The 17,587-nt window shown below is 69.8% G+C and overlaps 1 protein-coding gene across 1 annotated transcript; it reads left to right on the top strand.

Annotated features, from left to right (window-relative positions):
- Positions 1 to 2,453: 2,453 nt before the first annotated feature.
- Positions 2,454 to 16,596, top strand: ZNF316 (zinc finger protein 316). The gene is given in 15 exon segments (XM_058285753.2): positions 2,454 to 2,575; positions 5,771 to 6,144; positions 6,360 to 6,478; positions 7,153 to 7,279; positions 7,766 to 7,879; positions 14,233 to 14,318; positions 14,320 to 14,605; positions 14,608 to 14,766; positions 14,769 to 15,475; positions 15,478 to 15,636; positions 15,638 to 16,006; positions 16,008 to 16,098; positions 16,101 to 16,207; positions 16,209 to 16,244; positions 16,247 to 16,596. Coding segments are annotated over 14 exon segments (2,949 nt in total). The 5' UTR covers positions 2,454 to 2,575; positions 5,771 to 5,798; the 3' UTR covers positions 16,490 to 16,596.
- Positions 16,597 to 17,587: the final 991 nt, after the last annotated feature.

The following is a 17,587-nucleotide window of genomic DNA, read 5'->3' as shown; positions in this document are numbered from 1 at the left end:
TCCCATATGGTAGACGGACGCCCTAACCACTGGGCCAAAATCCGTTTCCCGACTTTGAGGTTTTAGAGCCCGCATCAGACATTCAGACAGCCCCAGGCTGCCTCCCTGTGTGGGAGCAGCCATCCCCTGAGCATGCAAGATGTTTGGGTGCCCGCAACGTGCTGGCCTGTGACCACTCCCCACCCACCCACAGAGCCCTGGGAATGCCCATCCCTCCAATGTGCCCCACATGTGCACAACCCCCTGCACATGATTCTTGGACCTGGTGAGCCCCAGCGACTCTCCCCGCCAACCTGACAGCCAGGCCTGGGCTGTCCTGGGAGCCCCTGGAGTGAGCACAGGGTGGCGCAGGGCAGGTGAGCAGGGCGTAGGGGCTGTTGTGAATCACAGTAGTCTAGAGCCCCTGCAGAGAATGCCGGAAAAGCGGCGTGTGCGTGTGCGCGTGGGTCAGGGGTGTGGGAAGCTGGAAATGCAGGCATAGGGCTGCTAGCCTTGGGGGACGTGAGGAGGGCCGCTGAGGACCCCGAGAATCCGCAGGGAGGGGTGGCCAGGGAGGACCGTGTCCAGGACTCCGTGGGACAGGACCCATGAAACTCAGTCAGCAGGACGCACCAGAACCTCACGGAGACGTGGTGGGGGCAAGGGCAGGCGTCAGGGAGGGCCGGGCTGCAACCTTCGCCCCCGGTCCACATCTTGGGGGGAGGCCGGCGCAGCAGGGCCTCTGCCCTGGTCGCACCCAGGGCTCGTGCCCCGGGCACCCGACACGGCCAGCCTGAGCACCCCTTTTGGACTTAGGTGACTGGAAGGCTCCAGGACCTGCGCGCAGCCCCCAAAGGCCCGTTGAGAGCGCGTCCTGGGAAGGGACGACGATGCCACCGCCTGGGGAATGTCATCCACTGAGTCCCGCACGGAACCCGCACCCTCTGGGTGCCCAGGCGCGCAGCCTGGGTGGAAAGCGGCCGCGGCGGGGGGTTTGGACTGATGCGACGGTCCAAACGCTGGTGCTGTCTCCCGGCGGGGGGCGCTGGCTGGATTCTCAGAGGCCACAGACGGCCCGCGGAGGGGCGTAGCACCGGGTGGCGAGCCTGGTATTTTCTCCCGGGACGTGTGACCACGTGGACCGCGCCGGCTTTCTGGGGCTGCCTCCCTCACTCACCCAGCGTTGCGCCTTCTCGGGGCTGGAGGAAGGGGAGGTCCCCGGAGATCCCGGGGACCCCGGGGTGGAGTGGGGGTCTGGGGTCTCAGGAGGACCACCCACAGGACCAGACAGGCCTGAGGCAGGCCTGGAGGTGAGCCCAGCAGATGCGGGGAGCTCAGTCTCACCCAACGGGGCACATCATGACTCTGGCCCTGTGGAGTGGGGGGAACTGATTTTCCAATTCCTCCATGAGCAGGACTCTCGATGTTTTAAATGTGATTAATTTTAAAACGTCAAGCGCCAACACAGCCATTCTGGGGGTTACTTTCGGCTGGGGGGCGGGCAGCGTGGTGCTCCGCTGTCGGGAGGGCAAGGCCGTGGGTGCTGGACAGAGGTCTGCGGGCGCACTGGGCCCGCGCAGCTCAGCAGCAGGGGCCTGCGGTTCCCAGAGGGGCTGGAGCCCTAGCAGCCGGAACCTGCCCTTAGGCACCCCGGGCTGGAGGGGTCAAGGCTGGGGTACCTTTTAACAGAAAAGTACTAAGATAATGGGACCAGCGGGTGGGAGCCGGGAAGCCGCCCGGGCCACACTTTTTTGACTGTGGCCGCCGCCAGATCCCAGCGGGGTCCCCTGGGGGTGGGTGCGGACAGGTTGGAGAGGGTGAGTCCACCGCCCTCACGCCCCACCCCTACCGCAGGCTCACCTATAGCTTCTGTCTCTGCTGGGCCCTTCCCGCCACCCGATGGTCCTCACCACGCGTGCCTCCTCCGCGAGCCTCCCCGCACCCCAGGCTCCTCATGCATTTGGCTGCCACGGCCCACCGGACCCCCTCGGTCCTCAGCCACATCTGTGCGTTCCCCCACCCGCTGGTCACGAGCCAGCGGTGACCTTAAAAGCAAAGCCGGCAGGGCTGGCCGGGCGGGGGGCACCCGCCACCGGCTCCATCGCCGGCCCCAGGGGACCCCGGGAGGACCCCTCCCCGGGGGACACGAGCGCACGCGGGTCAGACAGAGGTCCCCGCCCGGCCACCGAGGCGCGCCTCCAGCAGGCCTGGCACCCCGTGGAATCTTGCTGGGACCAAGGCGGCTCGGCTGGGGTTGGGGTGCCCCGAGGGGCGCGGCCCGGGGGCGCGCGGGGGGTCCCCAAGGTGGGGGCGGCCTTCCTCTCCACCCCGCCCGCCCAGGGCCCGGCCGCCCGCCCCCCTCCAGCCGCCACGCTCCCGGACGAGGCGCCCGGGCGACCCCGCGTGACCGGAAATGCCCCCCCGGGGCGCACGCGGGGCGGGGCCGAGCCGGCGGCACTTCCGGTGCCCACGCGCCGCCGCCGCGCCGCTCCGGGGCCGTCACTTTGTGTAGCGCGGGGCCCCCAGCGCGCGCCAGGCCCCGGCCCCGGCCCCGGCCCCGGCGTGCGCCCGCGGCTCGGCCGGCCCGGGACGCGCGGTGAGTGGGACGCGCGGGGCGCGGGGTGCGGGCGCGGGGCGCGGGGTGCGGGCGCGGGGCGCGGGGCGCGGGCGCGCGGCAGGTGCGGGCGGGGCCGGCGGGCAGGCGTCCGCCCCTTGACGCCGGGCGCGGGAAGGCCGCGGGGCCCCGGCGGCGCTCGGCGCGGCCCGGCCGGAACCACCCGTGCCCCGCGCGGCCCGCGGACCCCCGGCCCCGGCCTGCTGGCGGGGGGGAGGGCGGGCCCAGATCCCCCAGCCCCCGGGGCCCGGCCCGCGCGGCTCGCGGAGCGGGCCGGGCTGCGGGGCACACGCACGACTCCTCGGCCGGAGGAGGGGCGGGGGCTGGGCCGCGGCCGCCCCCTGGGGACACACCCTTCCAGGAGGGGCTGTCACCGCAGGGACCTCGGCTGGAGGTGGGGCGTGGGGAGGCCGGATAAGCGCCCTGCGGGGATGCGGGTGGGTCTGGCCTGGCTCCCCCACGAGCTTGCCCCGTGACCTTGGGGGCCTGGTTTGAGCCTGCTCTGCAAATGGAGCCCCCCCCCCCGGGAGCTGCTTTATGCCGAGACTTTCACTGCCAGCCTGGGGCTTGGGGCTGGGGGGTGGGGATGCAGTATCCCATCCCTGGGGGTCGATGGGGTCTGGGCTGCCCCTTGTGGCGGCAGAGGTGGCCTGGGGCTTGGTGGAGAATCCGATGGGCAGGGCCAAGGGAAGGTGTGCAGGCACCAGGGAAGTCAGGTCCCCTAGCAGTGTCCGTGTGGGGAGACCTTGGCATTGGGTTGGTTGGGCAAGTCTTGGCAGCCGTGGGGAGCTGGCTGGCACGGCAAGAGGGCTGCTCTGGGAGAGCTGCGTGCCCCCACCCCCATGGCCTTGTGCCGGGAGCTAACCTGACGCCGGGGAGTAGTGGACACACGTGAGGAGGGCGGTGGGCAGGGACCAAATGCTTCTTGGAGAAGATGGAGCTCTGAAGGGCTCAGGGGGGCCACCCCAGAGGGAAACGGGGCTAGACACATGTGCACCCCCATCTCCTTCCATGCCCTTCTCTGGTGGTTTCCCTGGGATTGGATTCGTGGAGGGTTTCAAAGTTTTCAAACATTGCCACCTCTTCGTGCCCTTGCCTCCCCGCTCTTGTCGCCAGTTAAACGTCTGCGGCACTGTATCCCAGCGTGCAGACCTCAGCAGAAGCGGGGACTAGGAGGACCAGGGGTTTGCACTGGTCGCCGGACCCCCTGTGGCATCAGGAAGAGAGTGAAGCAAGCTGTGGGTGGGCCCGGGGAGCCTGCCTGGGGAGGCTGGACGACCCTGGGGCCTGAGTTACAGGAACAGAAGCCCTGTCTCTCAGGCCCATTTCCAAACCCCTGGGTTGGGGGTTAGAGTCTAGGAGAAGAGGGGTGCCCGCCGGGCTAGGCCCCGGGGCCATCTGCTGGGCGGCCGCTGGCCTCCCCGGTCGATGGACCTCGTGGAAAGAGGGTCTCGACTTGGTGCCTTCTTTGGGGGCAGAGCCTCTCCAGCGCTTACTCTGCGTCCGGTGTGGGGGGATTCAGAGATGAGCCCCCGCAGCCCCCGCCTCCTGGAGTCGCCTGGGTGCTTGGGGAGACCGAATGCGAGCAGACCGTTCCTTAAATGCGGAGACGGGCCCGTGGTGAGCCCTGAGGGGAGCGGCCTCCGGAGCGCCAGTGGGAAGAGCGCTCCAGGCCGCGGGCCGGGCTGAGCAGGGGCCATTCTGGTGTTCCCCTCAGGTGGGCCGCCTGGCCCGGGGAGACTGAAGAGGCTGTCCTGGCTGGTGGCCGGGCAGGAGATAGCATGGCAGGCGTCAGCTCGGCCTGCTTTTGTGGCCTGGGGCCCGGGTGAGAAGAGCCCTCTCCGGAGCAGGAGGCAGTGGTGGAGGCCGGGAAGCCTGTGCCAAGCCTTCTCGGTGCCCTGGGTGCTGGGCAGGGCTGCGTCATCCCGGAGATGGCCGGGGCGGCGTGTGGCACACGAGTCTGGTCTCAGGCACCTTCACCCGCCCGGAGAGCCGGTCTCCAGGGGAGTCTGGCCAGGGTGGCCCTCCAAGCCACAGATCTGCGGCCTGAGCCTCTGGCTCAGGGACCCTGAATCCGGGGCAGGAGCTGGAGCCAGGCAGGAGGGAACACGTGGGCTGGGACAGAGGGGGCGTCGCTGGGCCTCGTGCTCCGGGAGGGCCCCCTCCACCTGGCACGAAGGTTGTGGAGGGGTCCGTCGTGGAGCCAGAAGGGCCCTGGGCCCATGCGGCCCCCTGTTCTTGTGACTGAGGTATCCTAATGCGGGGCGCCTCTCTGTTTTGGGGTTCTGTGGAGATGCTGTCCGCTGCGAGCGGGCCGTGCCCGAGCAGCCCCGTTGCCCGTGTGGCCCTGCATTTCAAGATCCTTCCGGGGCTCTTGCCCTCAGCCCCAGGATTGCTGGGTGTTTCTAGTGGGCTCGGCTCACTTTCAGCTCAGAGCTTCCTGTGGAAATGGCCTAGTTCAGACCGCAACACTGCTGGGGTGCCGGGTGCTGGACGCACCCCTAGGTCTACACTGGGAAAGGAGCCACAGGAACCGCTTCTCCAGACCGAGGCTCGGTCCTGTCCTGGGGGCCCCACTGGAGCTGAGGGGAAACCGTGCGGGGACCCCAGGCCTTGGCCTCCTTCCTGGGGGTTCCCGGCTCTGGACCGTGCTGCGGCGGCCCGGCCGTGTCCCCCAAAGCACTGTGGTGCCAGCGTGAGAGGAGGAGCCTGGGAACCGCCAGGACTCCGACCACCTGGCTCTTTAATTCTCAGACCCACCCCCCGGCCCCAAAAGTTCTCGGCTTAGAGAAGCACCCTGAGGAGCTCGTCCTCGCCGGTGCCGATGGCGCCGTGGAGCAGAGCGCCACGATGCACTGCGCTCTTCCCGGTTGCTCTCTCAGGGTGAGGGTCCCCCGTGCCCCCGGCCTCTCTCCGTTGCAGGAAGGAGCCTGGCCCGCCCCATTCCCGGATCAGGCCCTGTGGGGCAGTGGGAAAGAGGCACTGGGGTCGTGGAGAGAGGCCCTCTGGGCAGCCCTAGGCACAGCAGGTCACGCAACTTAACACGGCGAGCCTCCGCGGAGGCTCGTCCGTACAGTGGGGGTACACCTCCTGCCTCCCGCGGAGGCCGGCGAGGCCCCCCGGGGCGCCCTCCGCGGGTGCTGCAGGCTCCTCACGGGCACCTCCTCTGTGTTGCAGGCTGAGCTGCGGATTGCTTCCGGAGGAGATGGCGGCTCTCCACGCGGCCCCCGACTCCCCCGCCGCCCCGCTGGAGAGGGTGGAGGGCGGGCTGGCCCGGGAGCCCCATCAGGAGGTGGAGGAGGAGGAGGAGGAAGAAAAGGGGGACGCAGCGGAGGAGATGGAGGAGGAGATAGTGGTGGAAGAGGAGGGGGACGCGGCGGAGCAGCAGGTGCAGGAGGCGGCTGCACAGGTGGACGAGGAGGACGACGTGGTGGAGGTGGACGAGGAGGACGTGGCGGAGGTGGCGGCAGAGGAGCCGAGGCCCGCCGCGGGGACCCAGGAGCCACGGAGTTGTGGCGGTGCCGCCCAGCCCGCGGTTCCTCAGGAGGGGGGTAAGGGGGAGGAGCCTGCTCGGGGGGGGGCGGGGCAGGGGGCTTGGGGGGCCAGGCCAGGCGACCTTGTGGGCCTCAAGGGGGGGGGGCGCTAGGGCCGGAGCCCCGGGCCGGGTTTGGAGGCAGAGTCGCCCGGGGCTCCTGTGTGCCGAGGGGCAGAGGCCGGCCGGGGCGGAGGCTGAGGGCAGGGGGCTCCTACAGACCTTTCCCCTCAGCCCCGCAGGCCTCCGGGGCTCCAGCCAGGGACGAGGACCTGGAGGACGAGGATGAGCTGGAGGAGGAGGAGGAGGATGAGGACGAGGAGGAGGCGGCGTTCCTGACGGCTGGGTCTCAGGTAAGCCGGCCTCCCAGGCTGCGGTCAGCCGGCCGGGGCAGGGCTCCCTGCAAAGGCCCTGGCACCCTGGTGGCGGCAGCTGCCGTGCCGCGACCCTCAGGCCCTGGCTCGGAGCTGGGGCTGCGGGAGGATGCGGGGGCTCCAGCCCAGGCCGGGGGGTGTGCCGGTTCCCCTTTCCTGACGGCCGCCTCGGACGCTGGCTCTCCCCCCAGCCTGGGCTGCCCCCTTCCCTGCAGGCGCCGAGACCCGTCCGGGGCCTGGTCTCCCGCTTAGCCCACGCTCAGACTAGTCGGGGCCTCCTGTCCCCCCAGGATGGGCCTTCGCGCTGCCGACGTGCCCGTAGTGCGTGCTCGCATGATGGGGGAGGAGTAGCCCCAGGGCCTTGGGCCTCGGGGTGAAGGCCAGCCCAGCCCAGGCGAGGCCTGGGGTGGTGGGCGGAGCCCAAGTTCTGCGCTCTGGAAAGGGGTGGGGTGCCCGCCTCCCAGGGCTGCAGAGGCCGGTGAAATCCTTAGAGAACGGGCTGGGTGTGTTCCCCCCCCCCCCACAACAGTGGGGTGTGGGTGCACCCCATGGGGGCAGCAGCGTGGCAGGGCCAACCCCCTCTTCCACACTGGCTCTGTGGAGGCCCCTCGGCCTCTGGCCTGGGGCAGTGTCCAGGGCTCTGTGTTTTCCAGGGGCTGGTGACTTTTGAGGACGTGGCCGTGTATTTCTCCCTGGAAGAGTGGGAACGGCTGGATGCCAGCCAGCGGATCCTCTACCGGGATGTCATGCAGGAGAACTATGGGATCCTGGTGTCCCTGGGTAAGGAGCTGCCTTTGTCCCTGGCTCTGCGAGGGCCCGAGCTGCCCCAGAGGAAGGCGTCTCAGACCCCAGGGTCTTACAGAAGGGGACGCCGCAGCTAGCCCACCCCCCTGCATGGTCCTGGGGATCCCCCCGGTTTCTGGGCGGGGGGTGTCCTGAGCCAGGAAGGCCGTTGGTGGAACTGCCAGTCCAGCCCTGGTCTCTGCTGTGTGTTCCCAGAAGCTTCGAGGGCTGAGGAGGCAGGTGCAGGTGGCGGCAGGTGGGCTTCTGGCAGGTGGAGGTGTGTGCCAAGGGGCTGCAGGACGGGAGCGGGGGTCGACAGGGCCAGGCTCTTAGAAGGGAGCATGGCCTCCAGGGCAGGGCAGTGTGGGGCGAAGGTCCTGCAGGGACAGGGAAGGCAGAGGATGCCGGGGAGCAGGTGCTGCAGCGCGGGGCGCGGGCGGCCCGGCAGGCCCGGCAGCTGCCGTCTGTTTCTTTCCTGGGCAGGATACCCGATCCCCAAGCCTGAGCTGATCTTCCGGCTGGAACAAGGGGAAGAACCCTGGGTCCCTGATAGCCCCCGTCCCGAGGAGGGGGACATTGTCACTGGCGTCTACACAGGTGAGCCTGGAAGGGAATGCCGTGGGGTCCCTGCCCCCCACGTCCCTCCTCCCGCTCGGGGCTGGCTGGGCGCTGGAGACAGGTGGGCACGGTGCCCAGCCCTCGCCTTCGTGTCTCGGGCCCGCTGGGGTCCGGCCCCCGAGAGGCCCAAGGGTGCGAGGTCCTTGGAGGCCCTTTGGTCTAGTCCCCATAGGACCCTTTGAAAATGTCTCCAGCTGGGGTCCTGTGACTTGACGCTTGGTTGGCTGGTGGCCCCGGGCGGAGCTGGCCCAGGGGCTTGCGGGCCATCGGTGCTGGGCGCGTGAGCGACCCCGCCTCAGATCCAGAGGCCGCTTCACCCCTTTGGCATCTCTGGAGAAAGCGGCTGCTCAGCCCCCCTGAGGAAGGTGAGGGCCGGCCTCTGCCGCCGCCGTGGCTCTGCCCGGGCAGGCCGCGCTGAGCCTGCCCGAGGATGCTCTGGAGGCGCGGGCAGGAGGCCCGCACGTGGGGGCCTCCTCCAGAGCCGCCGCCCACCCCCTCTACTCTCCCAGCCGTGTCGATTCGTCCAGAGACAGTCGCCCGAACAGTCACCTTCAGCCTGAGGACGGGGGCTCTGGTTTCCACTGAGGTGTTTCTTGGGACCGTGGGAATTCTCAGTGTTCCAGAAAGCTCCGTGGAAGGCCTTGCCCCTTCTAGGTGTTTTTGGCTTTGGGCTGGGACGACGCCAACCTAGTGAGGGTGCCCTGCGTGTCTCATGCCAGTCACGTGCCTGAGGGGACATGGAGCAGCCGGCGGGTGGGTGTAAAGTAAAAACACAGGCGCCCGCGCTCCCCCGGCGCCCACGCGCTCCCCTGGCCCCCACACGCTCCCCCGGCACTCACACGCTTCACCCACACCCACTGCCTCTCACCTTCCTGATGACCCTGCGAGCGGGAAATGGACCTCTCGGAGTGGCTAAGCAACCTGCCGGAGGCGGGGTTAGGGCGCAGCTCTGCTTGCAGGCACTTAGGTTGTAATGCGAGGTGGCTTCCTGCCCCTAGCCCCATGTTCTCTGGGACCCCTCTGGAATCTTCGCTGAGCTTAGAACGGGGCGGACTCCAGCTGGTGAGATACTGTGCTGCAGCCTCTAGGACGAGGCTGGGGGGCCTTGGTGATTCTCAGAGGTATGCTGCCCTAGTTACAGAGGTGAACGGCACGGGTCCTGCTGGCGGTCTCTGGGCACGTGGTCTGGAGGTGTCTGTCTCCGTGCTTCCCCGAGGGTGCTGGGGTAGAGCTGTGTGCAGGCTCAGGCCTGGTTGGTCCCCTTTTGGTCTGGCTGGAGTTTGAGAGCTCCCCAAAGGGCTGGCTAGCTGGACCGTGACCCCTGCTTCCCCTGCGGCCAGTTGGGGCTGGGACTCACTGTCGGCCCAGGACGCGCCCTGCCCTGTCTGGCTCCAGGCATTGCCTCCACGTGTCCCGGGCTTGCTTGGGCGGGGGGCATCATCTACGGGCTTCCTTCCTAAGTGGCTGGCGCCTGCTCACCACATGGCCTCCCTTGCGGGCCCTGCGCTTGAGCCTGTGCAGCTGAGCCAGCTGGGAGGTGGGAATTGCCGGCTCCAGGCAGGGCAGGTGCCAACTGTTCTGAGCCCGACTGTCCCTCTTCCTCTATCTTGTGAGACGTGTGTGTGTCCCTTGACAAGTTGAGCCACACCTCAAGTGTAGACTCTGGCCAAGGTCCCCCAGTCGTGTGGCCGCCCCCTCCCAGTGCTGACCTGCAGCCTCCTGCCCTGCCCTTTGTCCCTTTTCCGTAGCGCCCCGCGGCAGTGCCCGCCAGCCAGGGAGGCTGGTCGCTCTCACCCCTTCTGACCCACCCCTCTCTGCCATCTTCCTCCTCACCTGGCCGAGACCCCAAACGCCCAGCGCAGTCGCCTGGCAAAACCCCACCCTGGGTGAACCCCACTTCCGGCCTGCTCCAGGCCGCACTGGAGCAGAACACGGCAGGAGGAAGGCGCAGGTGGGCGGCCGCCGCCTCCACGCAGCTGTGCCCCAGCCTCGGCATCTATGGGGCTGGCTTCTCTGAGCCGAGCCCCCTGGCCCCAGCACACGGCACGCCTCGGTTTCCCTGCCGCCGCCTCCACCTGCCTTCTCTCGCTGGCCCAGGGTCCACTCCGGGCCCCCCTTCCCTGCTGTGCCCAGTCCCAGCCTCCGCCCTCCTGCCCAGTCTGGTCTCCTTGACTCCCACTTGCCGTCTCCACGTCGGCCTCTCACACCCAACGGGAATCGGAAGTGGCCCGGCAGCCCCCGCCTCAGTCCCCCTCCTGCAGCCCCTGGCACCCGGGTGGGCCGGGCCACAGGCCCCCTGTTCCTCGTGCCACCCCCTTCCTCGCCTTACCCCTGAGCCTTCACAGAATGGTTTTCTCCTGCCCTCCTGGCGCGCCCTGCACCCCCTCTGCTCCCGCGGGTCAGCCCTCGCCTGCTCCCGGCCTTCGAGCCTGCCTGGCACACACTCCCCCCCCCCCCCCCCCCCCCCCCCCCCCCCCCCCCCGCCTGGAAGGCCCTGCCCCAACTTCCGGAGCCGCGGGCCTGCTCAGCTCACTGCAGAGCGAGCCGCCAGGTGCCTGCGAACTTGGGCTCCGCAGGAGCAGCACTGCCCCGCCGTGTCCCCACGCTGTCCTGGGGGCGAGGAGGGCTCCCCTCCCAGGCCGCTGCGCCCCGCCCTGTCTCCGAAAGTGAGGAGCAGGAGGGGCACACAGCTCGCGGGACCGCAGCAGCTCAGAAAGCGCACGGGGAAGGATAGCGAGGAAACGAGCCCGAGCTAAAAACGAAAGCGGGGCGAGGTGAGAATGCAGCAGCAGCCTGGGGGGAGAGGCTCAGGAGCGGCTGCGCAGCCTCCCACAGGCTGGCGGGCCTCGGCGTGGCCTTCCCTCCGCTTGCCGGGAGCAGGAGCTTAGGTCCTGTCTGCCTCAGCCCCTGGGCCCGTGCGGGCAGTGTGGAAGGAGTGGCCCGGCAGGGAGTGGGGACTCATCTGGGAAGGAGGGGGAGGAGGGCGGGCAGCGTACCCTGGCCCGGGGGCACGTTTGTCCCCCAGAATTGCGTGAGGGTCAGGCAGCGAGTGGCACCAAGCTGGAGGGTTCGGGATACCGAGGCAGGAGTTGCCCAAACAGAGAGCAATCTATCGCAGGGCCCTCCCCGGCAGCCCGGGGACGCAGGCGGGCTGCAGGGTCCTGGCCTGTCCTGCGGGCCCCGACCCCACCTGCGTGGGTCACGCGCTGGATGTCGGGGTGGCTCTGCGATGGGCTCTGCGGGGCCCCAGGAACGTCTTCAGCCAGCCGGAGTGGCCAGTGCGGGCACGGCCCGGCAGCACTCTGCGCAGGCGGGTCCCGGGCCTGCTGCTTCTGTGTGCCTGGTGGGATTCTGGGTGGCCCCGTGACTTGTTCAGTGGGGGAAACAGCTGACCGTGTCCGAGGAGCGCCCCCCCATCCTCCCTCTGCCTTTCCTTGTCCAGTCAGGGAGACGAAGTAGCCAGCATGGGGCATGGTGCTGGCTGGTGGCCCACCTGGGGTCGGGGTTCAGGCCACCCCAGGAGAGGAGAGTCTGCCTGTGCAGCTGTGAGGTCACAGCAAGCGTGCCGGCAGGAGAGGCCCATGCGGGCACACTTGAGGGGCAGCCTGAGCAACTACAAACAAGGGCAGCACAGGACAAACCGCAGAGGCCCCCTGGGAATCGAGAGTACACACAGCCGCGGGGTGCCCCAGCCCTTAAGACGACGTACTCGTGCTTCCAGGCAGTAGTGCAGGCGCGTCGCAGCCTTTATTGATCCTTACCAGAGCCCACGAGGCGGGTGCCCTTGTGAACCCGTTTTACAGACGGGGAAGGTGAGGTTAAATGACTCGCCCAGGGCCCCGGTAGAATTAGGTCAAGCCAGGGCACAGACCCGGAGTCCACACGCTTGAGGGAAAGCTGAGGGAGGTGGAACAGAGCAGATCTGGGGCTCAGGCGTAAGGGACAGCCTCAGCACGTTTTCATTTGGTGGAGCCCAGCGGGATGGCGAGCCCAGATGTGACACTTCCCGTAGACTCTCAGGGGAGCCCAGCACACTACTCCCTGCAGAAGGCGGCCGTGACCGACGATGGCATTTGTTGAGGAAAAGGGGGAGCGACCATCAGTGGCCACAGCCCTTGTTCCTGGGGCTTTTAGCCCGTCCCTCCTCGCCGGCCTCCTGAGGCCATCGTCCTCGCCCTGACCCCGCCTGCCCTCTCCTGGCATCTGCTCCAGCCCAGAGGGCCAGCAGCCCATGCTGACCCAGGGCCACCCGGCTCAGGACCCGAGTCGTTAGCTTCTCCCCTCCAGAGGCAGCCGAGCCCCCGCTCTGCACCCGGGAGCCCCTCGTCTTGCTCAGCACCCTCCCAGAGCCTCCCTGGCTTATCTCCCCAGGCCAGACTCCCAGCAACAGGTGTCCCAGGGAGGTGCAGGGCCAGCTGCCCAGGGGCCAGTCCTCCCCCCACCCCCACCCTGGAGGCAGCCGGGTGTGGCCCACTGGGTCCTGTCCTGACATGCCTGCACCCCCACCGCTGGTCAGAGCACCTGCCTGCCCCCAGCTGGGGAGCCCAGCAACCAGCGCCCAGAGCCCTGCCCCTTCCCCATGGCAGCCTGCACCGCCCTCCTGGGGGCCACTTGGGGCGGAAGGAAAGGGAACAAGGCTGGCCTTCCCCTGGGTTCCCATCGGGGCCCCCAGGTGGCCCTGATGCAGGGTACTCACCCACCCTCGGCAGTCAGTGCTGGCCTCCGCTCCCTGCCAGTGCTTCTGGTGCTGCCCACATTTGTCCCAGTTCCTGGAGAAGCTGCCTGCCAGCTCTGGCCCTTGGGGCCAGGTTGCCAAGTCTCCTCTGGATTGGGGCTGCCCTCACCCCCCAAGCCAGGGCTTTCCGGCTGCCCTCCCGCCTGGGAGCAGGCATGCAGAGTGGGTCTTTGGGGCCTGGTCCCCTGTGCCCCGTTCTTGGTGACTGCGCTGCCAGCTGGAGTGCACCTGCCTGGCCTGACTGACTGAGCAAGTGTTGACTGGCCCCAGGCACCCCTACAAGGAGCCGGCCCCCTTCCCTGTCTTGATTCCCCTGCCTTTGGCTCTGGGGGTCTCTAAAAACGACTCCAGCAGCCTTCAGCAGAGTTTGAAGGCAAAATCTTTGGGACGCAGCAACTCCCAGTGGGTCAGTGCCACAGCCCAGTTCTCCCTCCACGACTCCTGCCCTCAGGGCTGCTCCACTGTCCCGGGTTGGGGAGGGTCACTCAGGAGGGCGGCCCCTTCCCACCATTCCTCCACAGCTCTCGGGGAGGTTGGAAGGCACTCCACTACTAACCGGAAAACATTTAAAGCTTAGTTTTAGTATAATAGCATGCTATTATTGATAGAATACTTACAACGCAAAGCTGAAAAAAATAAGCCCACTTTCTCCTCTTCTCATCTGAAACACGTGCTGACAGCTGGGATCAGGCCTCTGGGTCCAGCTGGCTTCGTTTCACTTGGCGCACGTGACAGAGCAGCCTGGCGAGGGTCTGCCTTGAGGGCAGCGCTTGGGGGTCCAGGCTCCCCCAGCCGGCTGGTGCCGGGGCCTTGGCGGTGAGGAGGGGACCATTGCAGGTGCTCGGCTTCTGAGGACACAACACAGGTGCACGTGGGGCCAGGTGTGCAGGTGCCTAGGAACACCTGGGGCACCCCCAGGCCATGCATCCCCCCCTTCCCACGTGTTCCCTGAGTGACTTGGTTGGTTCCCTGCTGGGAGCATCGGGATGGCAGGCACGTCAGCGCCCTGGGTAAGAAGGCGAGAAGCCCTATAGGCCTTCTCCGTACCTGTGCTGTGTGCACTGCCCCTCGGAGTCCAGGGGTGCAGCTCTGCAGAGGGGCAGAACGGGAGGAGCTCAAGCTTGAGCTCGAGGTGGCCTTGGCCAGCCGTGATGGGCAGGTGCTCCCAGCTCAGTTCTAGTGCTGACTTGGGACTGGTTCCCATGTGCACAGCCCAGGGTCCTGCAAGCCCCCTGTGCAGGGCGCCCCACCTGCTGGCCTCGGGGCTCCCATCACACAGGGGCCGCCTTTCTGAGCCTGCTGCTGCCAACCCCAGGCTGGTGGGAAGACCCCCGGGGACGCCTGCCTCGGGCCCAGAGGCAGGCGTGAGGTTCCGCAGGAGCCAGGGAGCTGCTCTCAAGCTCACCCGGGTCCTAGAGTGCCCACGGGCCGCCTGCGGCTGGTGGAGGCCGGCCCAGGCAGGGAGGGCACCCCCCCCCCTGCACCTTACTCGGCTTACAAATTCCCAAGGGGGAGGCTGAGAGTGGGGCGTGAGCAGTCACCTGAGGCCCTCTGTCGCGCCACGGTCTCACCCCTCTCCCGGCCCCCCTCCCCGCAGGGGCCTGGTTCTGGGCCGACGACCTGGAGGACCACGAGGACGACGACGAGGACTTCTTGGCGGAGGTGGCCGAGGAGGAGAACGAGGCCCCCCGGGCTGTGGTCGGCGGCCTACGGCGTGGGTGACGTGCCTGGCACGTGGGGCCCCGACGACTCTGATTCGGCGCAGACCCCGGAGGCCTGGGGTCCCGAGCCCGGCGGTTTCGGGGTCCTGGCCGAGGGTTCGGAGGAGAAGCCCCTCCTGCCCGGCCGGGACGCGGGCGCGAACCTGCTGGAGCCCTGGGCGTTCCCGGCCGCGGTGGCCGCCCCGGCCGGCCGGCCCGAGACCACCTGCGACGTGTGCGGCAAAGTGTTCCCGCACCGGTCGCGGCTGGCCAGCACCAGCGCTACCACGCCGCGGTCAAGCCCTTCGGCTGCGACGAGTGCGGCAAGGGCTTCGTGTACCGCTCGCACCTGGCCATCCACCAGCGCACGCACACCGGCGAGAAGCCCTTCCCGTGCCCGGACTGCGGCAAGCGCTTCGTCTACAAGTCGCACCTGTCACGCACCGGCGCATCCACACGGGCGAGCGGCCCTACCGCTGCGCCTTCTGCGGCGCCGGCTTCGGCCGCCGCTCCTACCTCGTGACGCACCAGCGCACGCACACGGGCGAGCGGCCCTACCCGTGCCCGCACTGCGGCCGCAGCTTCAGCCAGAGCTCGGCGCTCGCCCGGCACCAGGCGGTGCACACCGCCGACCGCCCGCACTGCTGCCCCGACTGCGGCCAGGCCTTCCGCCTGCGCGCCGACTTCCAGCGCCACCGGCGCGGCGGTGGCTGCGCGGACCTGGGCGGCGACAGCTCGCGGCGGGAGCCCGGCGACGCGGCGGGGCCCGAGGAGGCGGAGGCAGAGCCGGAGGGCCCCGAGGCGAGCGCGGCCGAAGAGGAGGGCGAGGCGGCGGCGGCCGAGGAGGCGCCCAGCCCCGCGCGGAAGGAGGAGCCCGAGGCGGCGCGGCGACCGCCGGAGCTGGGGAACGGCCTGGGCGAGGGCGAGGGCCCGTCCTCGCACCCGCTCGGCTTCCCCTTCCCCATGCACCCCAAGGCGTGGCTGCACCCGGACAGTTTCCCGCTCCTGGGCCTGCCGGACTTCGCGGAGCGCTTGCCGGCCGACGGGCGCCCGCTGCCGGGCCCGCTCTCCCTGGTGGAGGGCGCGGGGCTGGCCTGCGACCCCTTCGGCGGCGCGGGGGGCGCGGGCGGCGGGCTGCGGCCCCGTTCGGGCCGGCCGTCGGGGGGCTGCTGGCCGAGCCGGCGCCCGCCGCGCTGGCCGAGGAGGAGAGCCCGTGGATCTGCTCCGACTGCGGCAAGACGTTCGGGCGCCGCGCGGCGCTGGCCAAGCACCAGCGCTACCACGCGGGCGAGCGCCCGCACCCGCTGCGCCGACTGCGGCAAGAGCTTCGTGTACGGCTCGCACCTGGCGCGCCACCGGCGCACGCACACGGGCGAGCGGCCCTTCCCGTGCCCGGAGTGCGGCGCGCGCTTCGCCCGCGGCTCGCACCTGGCGGCGCACGTGCGCGGCCACACGGGCGAGAAGCCCTTCGTGTGCGGCGTCTGCGGCGCGGGCTTCAGCCGGCGCGCGCACCTGACGGCGCACGGGCGCGCGCACACGGGCGAGCGGCCCTACGCGTGCGGCGAGTGCGGCCGCCGCTTCGGGCAGAGCGCGGCGCTGACGCGGCACCAGTGGGCGCACGCCGAGGAGAAGCCGCACCGCTGCCCCGACTGCGGCAAGGGCTTCGGCCACAAGCTCGGACTTCAAGCGGCACCGGCGCACGCACACGGGCGAGAAGCCCTTCCGCTGCGCCGACTGCGGCCGCGGCTTCGCGCAGCGCTCCAACTGGCCAAGCACCGGCGCGGCCACACGGGCGAGCGGCCCTTCCCGTGCCCCGAGTGCGGCAAGCGCTTCTCGCAGCGCTCCGTGCTGGTCACGCACCAGCGCACGCACCACGGGCGAGCGGCCCTACGCCTGCGCCAACTGCGGCCTGGCCGCTTCTCGCAGAGCTCGCACCTGCTGACCCACATGAAGACGCACCGCGGCGCGCCCGGGCCCGCGCCCAAGGCCGAGGCGCCCGCCAAGGGGCCGGGCCCGGCGGGTCCGAGTGCGGGCGCCGGCGCGGGGGACCGCGGCAGCACCCTGCTGGAGTTCGCGGGCGGCACGAGCTTCGGCTCCGAGCGCTCTGCCGCCTTCCCGGGGCCCGCAGGCGCCCTCGAGGAGACCATCCTGTGAGCGCCCGGGTGCCGAGGCCGACGGAGGCGCAGCTCCCCAGGGTGGCCGGGGCGCAGGCCGCGGGGGTCTGCGGCACCTTCCCTCGGCCCCGGCGCCCTGGCCCCCGTTCCCGGCTTCCCTCCCGCCCCGGGCCTAGAGCGGGCTCGGCGTGCCGCGGGGCCCGGCGGCGAGCGGGGCCGGCCGGGGAGCCCGCGGAGGGGCGTGCGGCGGCGGCGTTATTTATTGTACCCGGTTCCGACGGGGTGGCGGGGCAGGGTGGCTTTGCCAGTTTGTACCCGGGATTTGCCGTGAGAGAGGCCGCGCCCAGGGGCGGGTGGAACAACCGAGGGAACAGCCTCGGCGCGGGGCGCTGGCGGTCACCGTGCCCTTGCCGGCCGCGGCCCCCGCGCCTGGGAGGGTGCCTCCAGCCCAGGGCGCTGCAGATGGGCCTGGGGGAGCTTGTGGGTGGCTACCAACTGTGGATATTTATTTCCATTCCTAGTGTGATCGGAAGAATCCAAGGGGGGGCGGGGGCGGGGAGGCTGAAATCAAATCTGAGGCCCGGGCTAATGGGCCGCAGGTGTGCGCGGGGGGGCCCGGCGGGAAGGTGAAGCCTTACCTTCGGGAGCCCCGAGGCCTGCGGGCGCTGGGTGGCCTCCCCACTTAGGGCGCTCTCCAGCACCTCACCCCTGGCGGTGGAGGGCGCATGCGCCCGGGCCGCCCCCTTGCAGCAGGGGCACGCCGAGCCCCGCAGTCTTCAGAGTCGTTGACTTAATGTGGCTGAGGGTGGTCGCAGGGTCGTTCCCCACATCCCATAATTAGGACCCGGCGGCCTCCACTGGCCCCCTTTAGCCCTGCTCCCGGGCCCTCTTCACGCCAGAAGCAAGTCGTGTTTCAGTTTGCGCCATTTCCCGGGGCGGGCAGCGGAGGGGGGCGCCGGGGGTGGCCGGCAGTGGGGGTCCGCCCGGGGAGTGCGGGCCGGGGCCCCAGGCCCAGCAGCAGCCCCCGAGCACCCGACTATGCAAGGCCTGGCGGGCGCCCCACCTCCGGGCCGGGCAGGCAGCCGAGGCATGGCTCGGACGAGACCCCCTTCCCCACGTGCTTTTGGGGCCAGAAATC

The sequence above is a fragment of the Dasypus novemcinctus genome, chromosome 23, assembly GCF_030445035.2.
Source record: "Dasypus novemcinctus isolate mDasNov1 chromosome 23, mDasNov1.1.hap2, whole genome shotgun sequence".
In the NCBI taxonomy this organism is placed as follows: domain Eukaryota; kingdom Metazoa; phylum Chordata; class Mammalia; order Cingulata; family Dasypodidae; genus Dasypus; species Dasypus novemcinctus.
The sequence above is the reverse complement of the archived record's forward strand: the minus strand, read 5'-3'. Positions and strand labels throughout refer to the sequence as shown.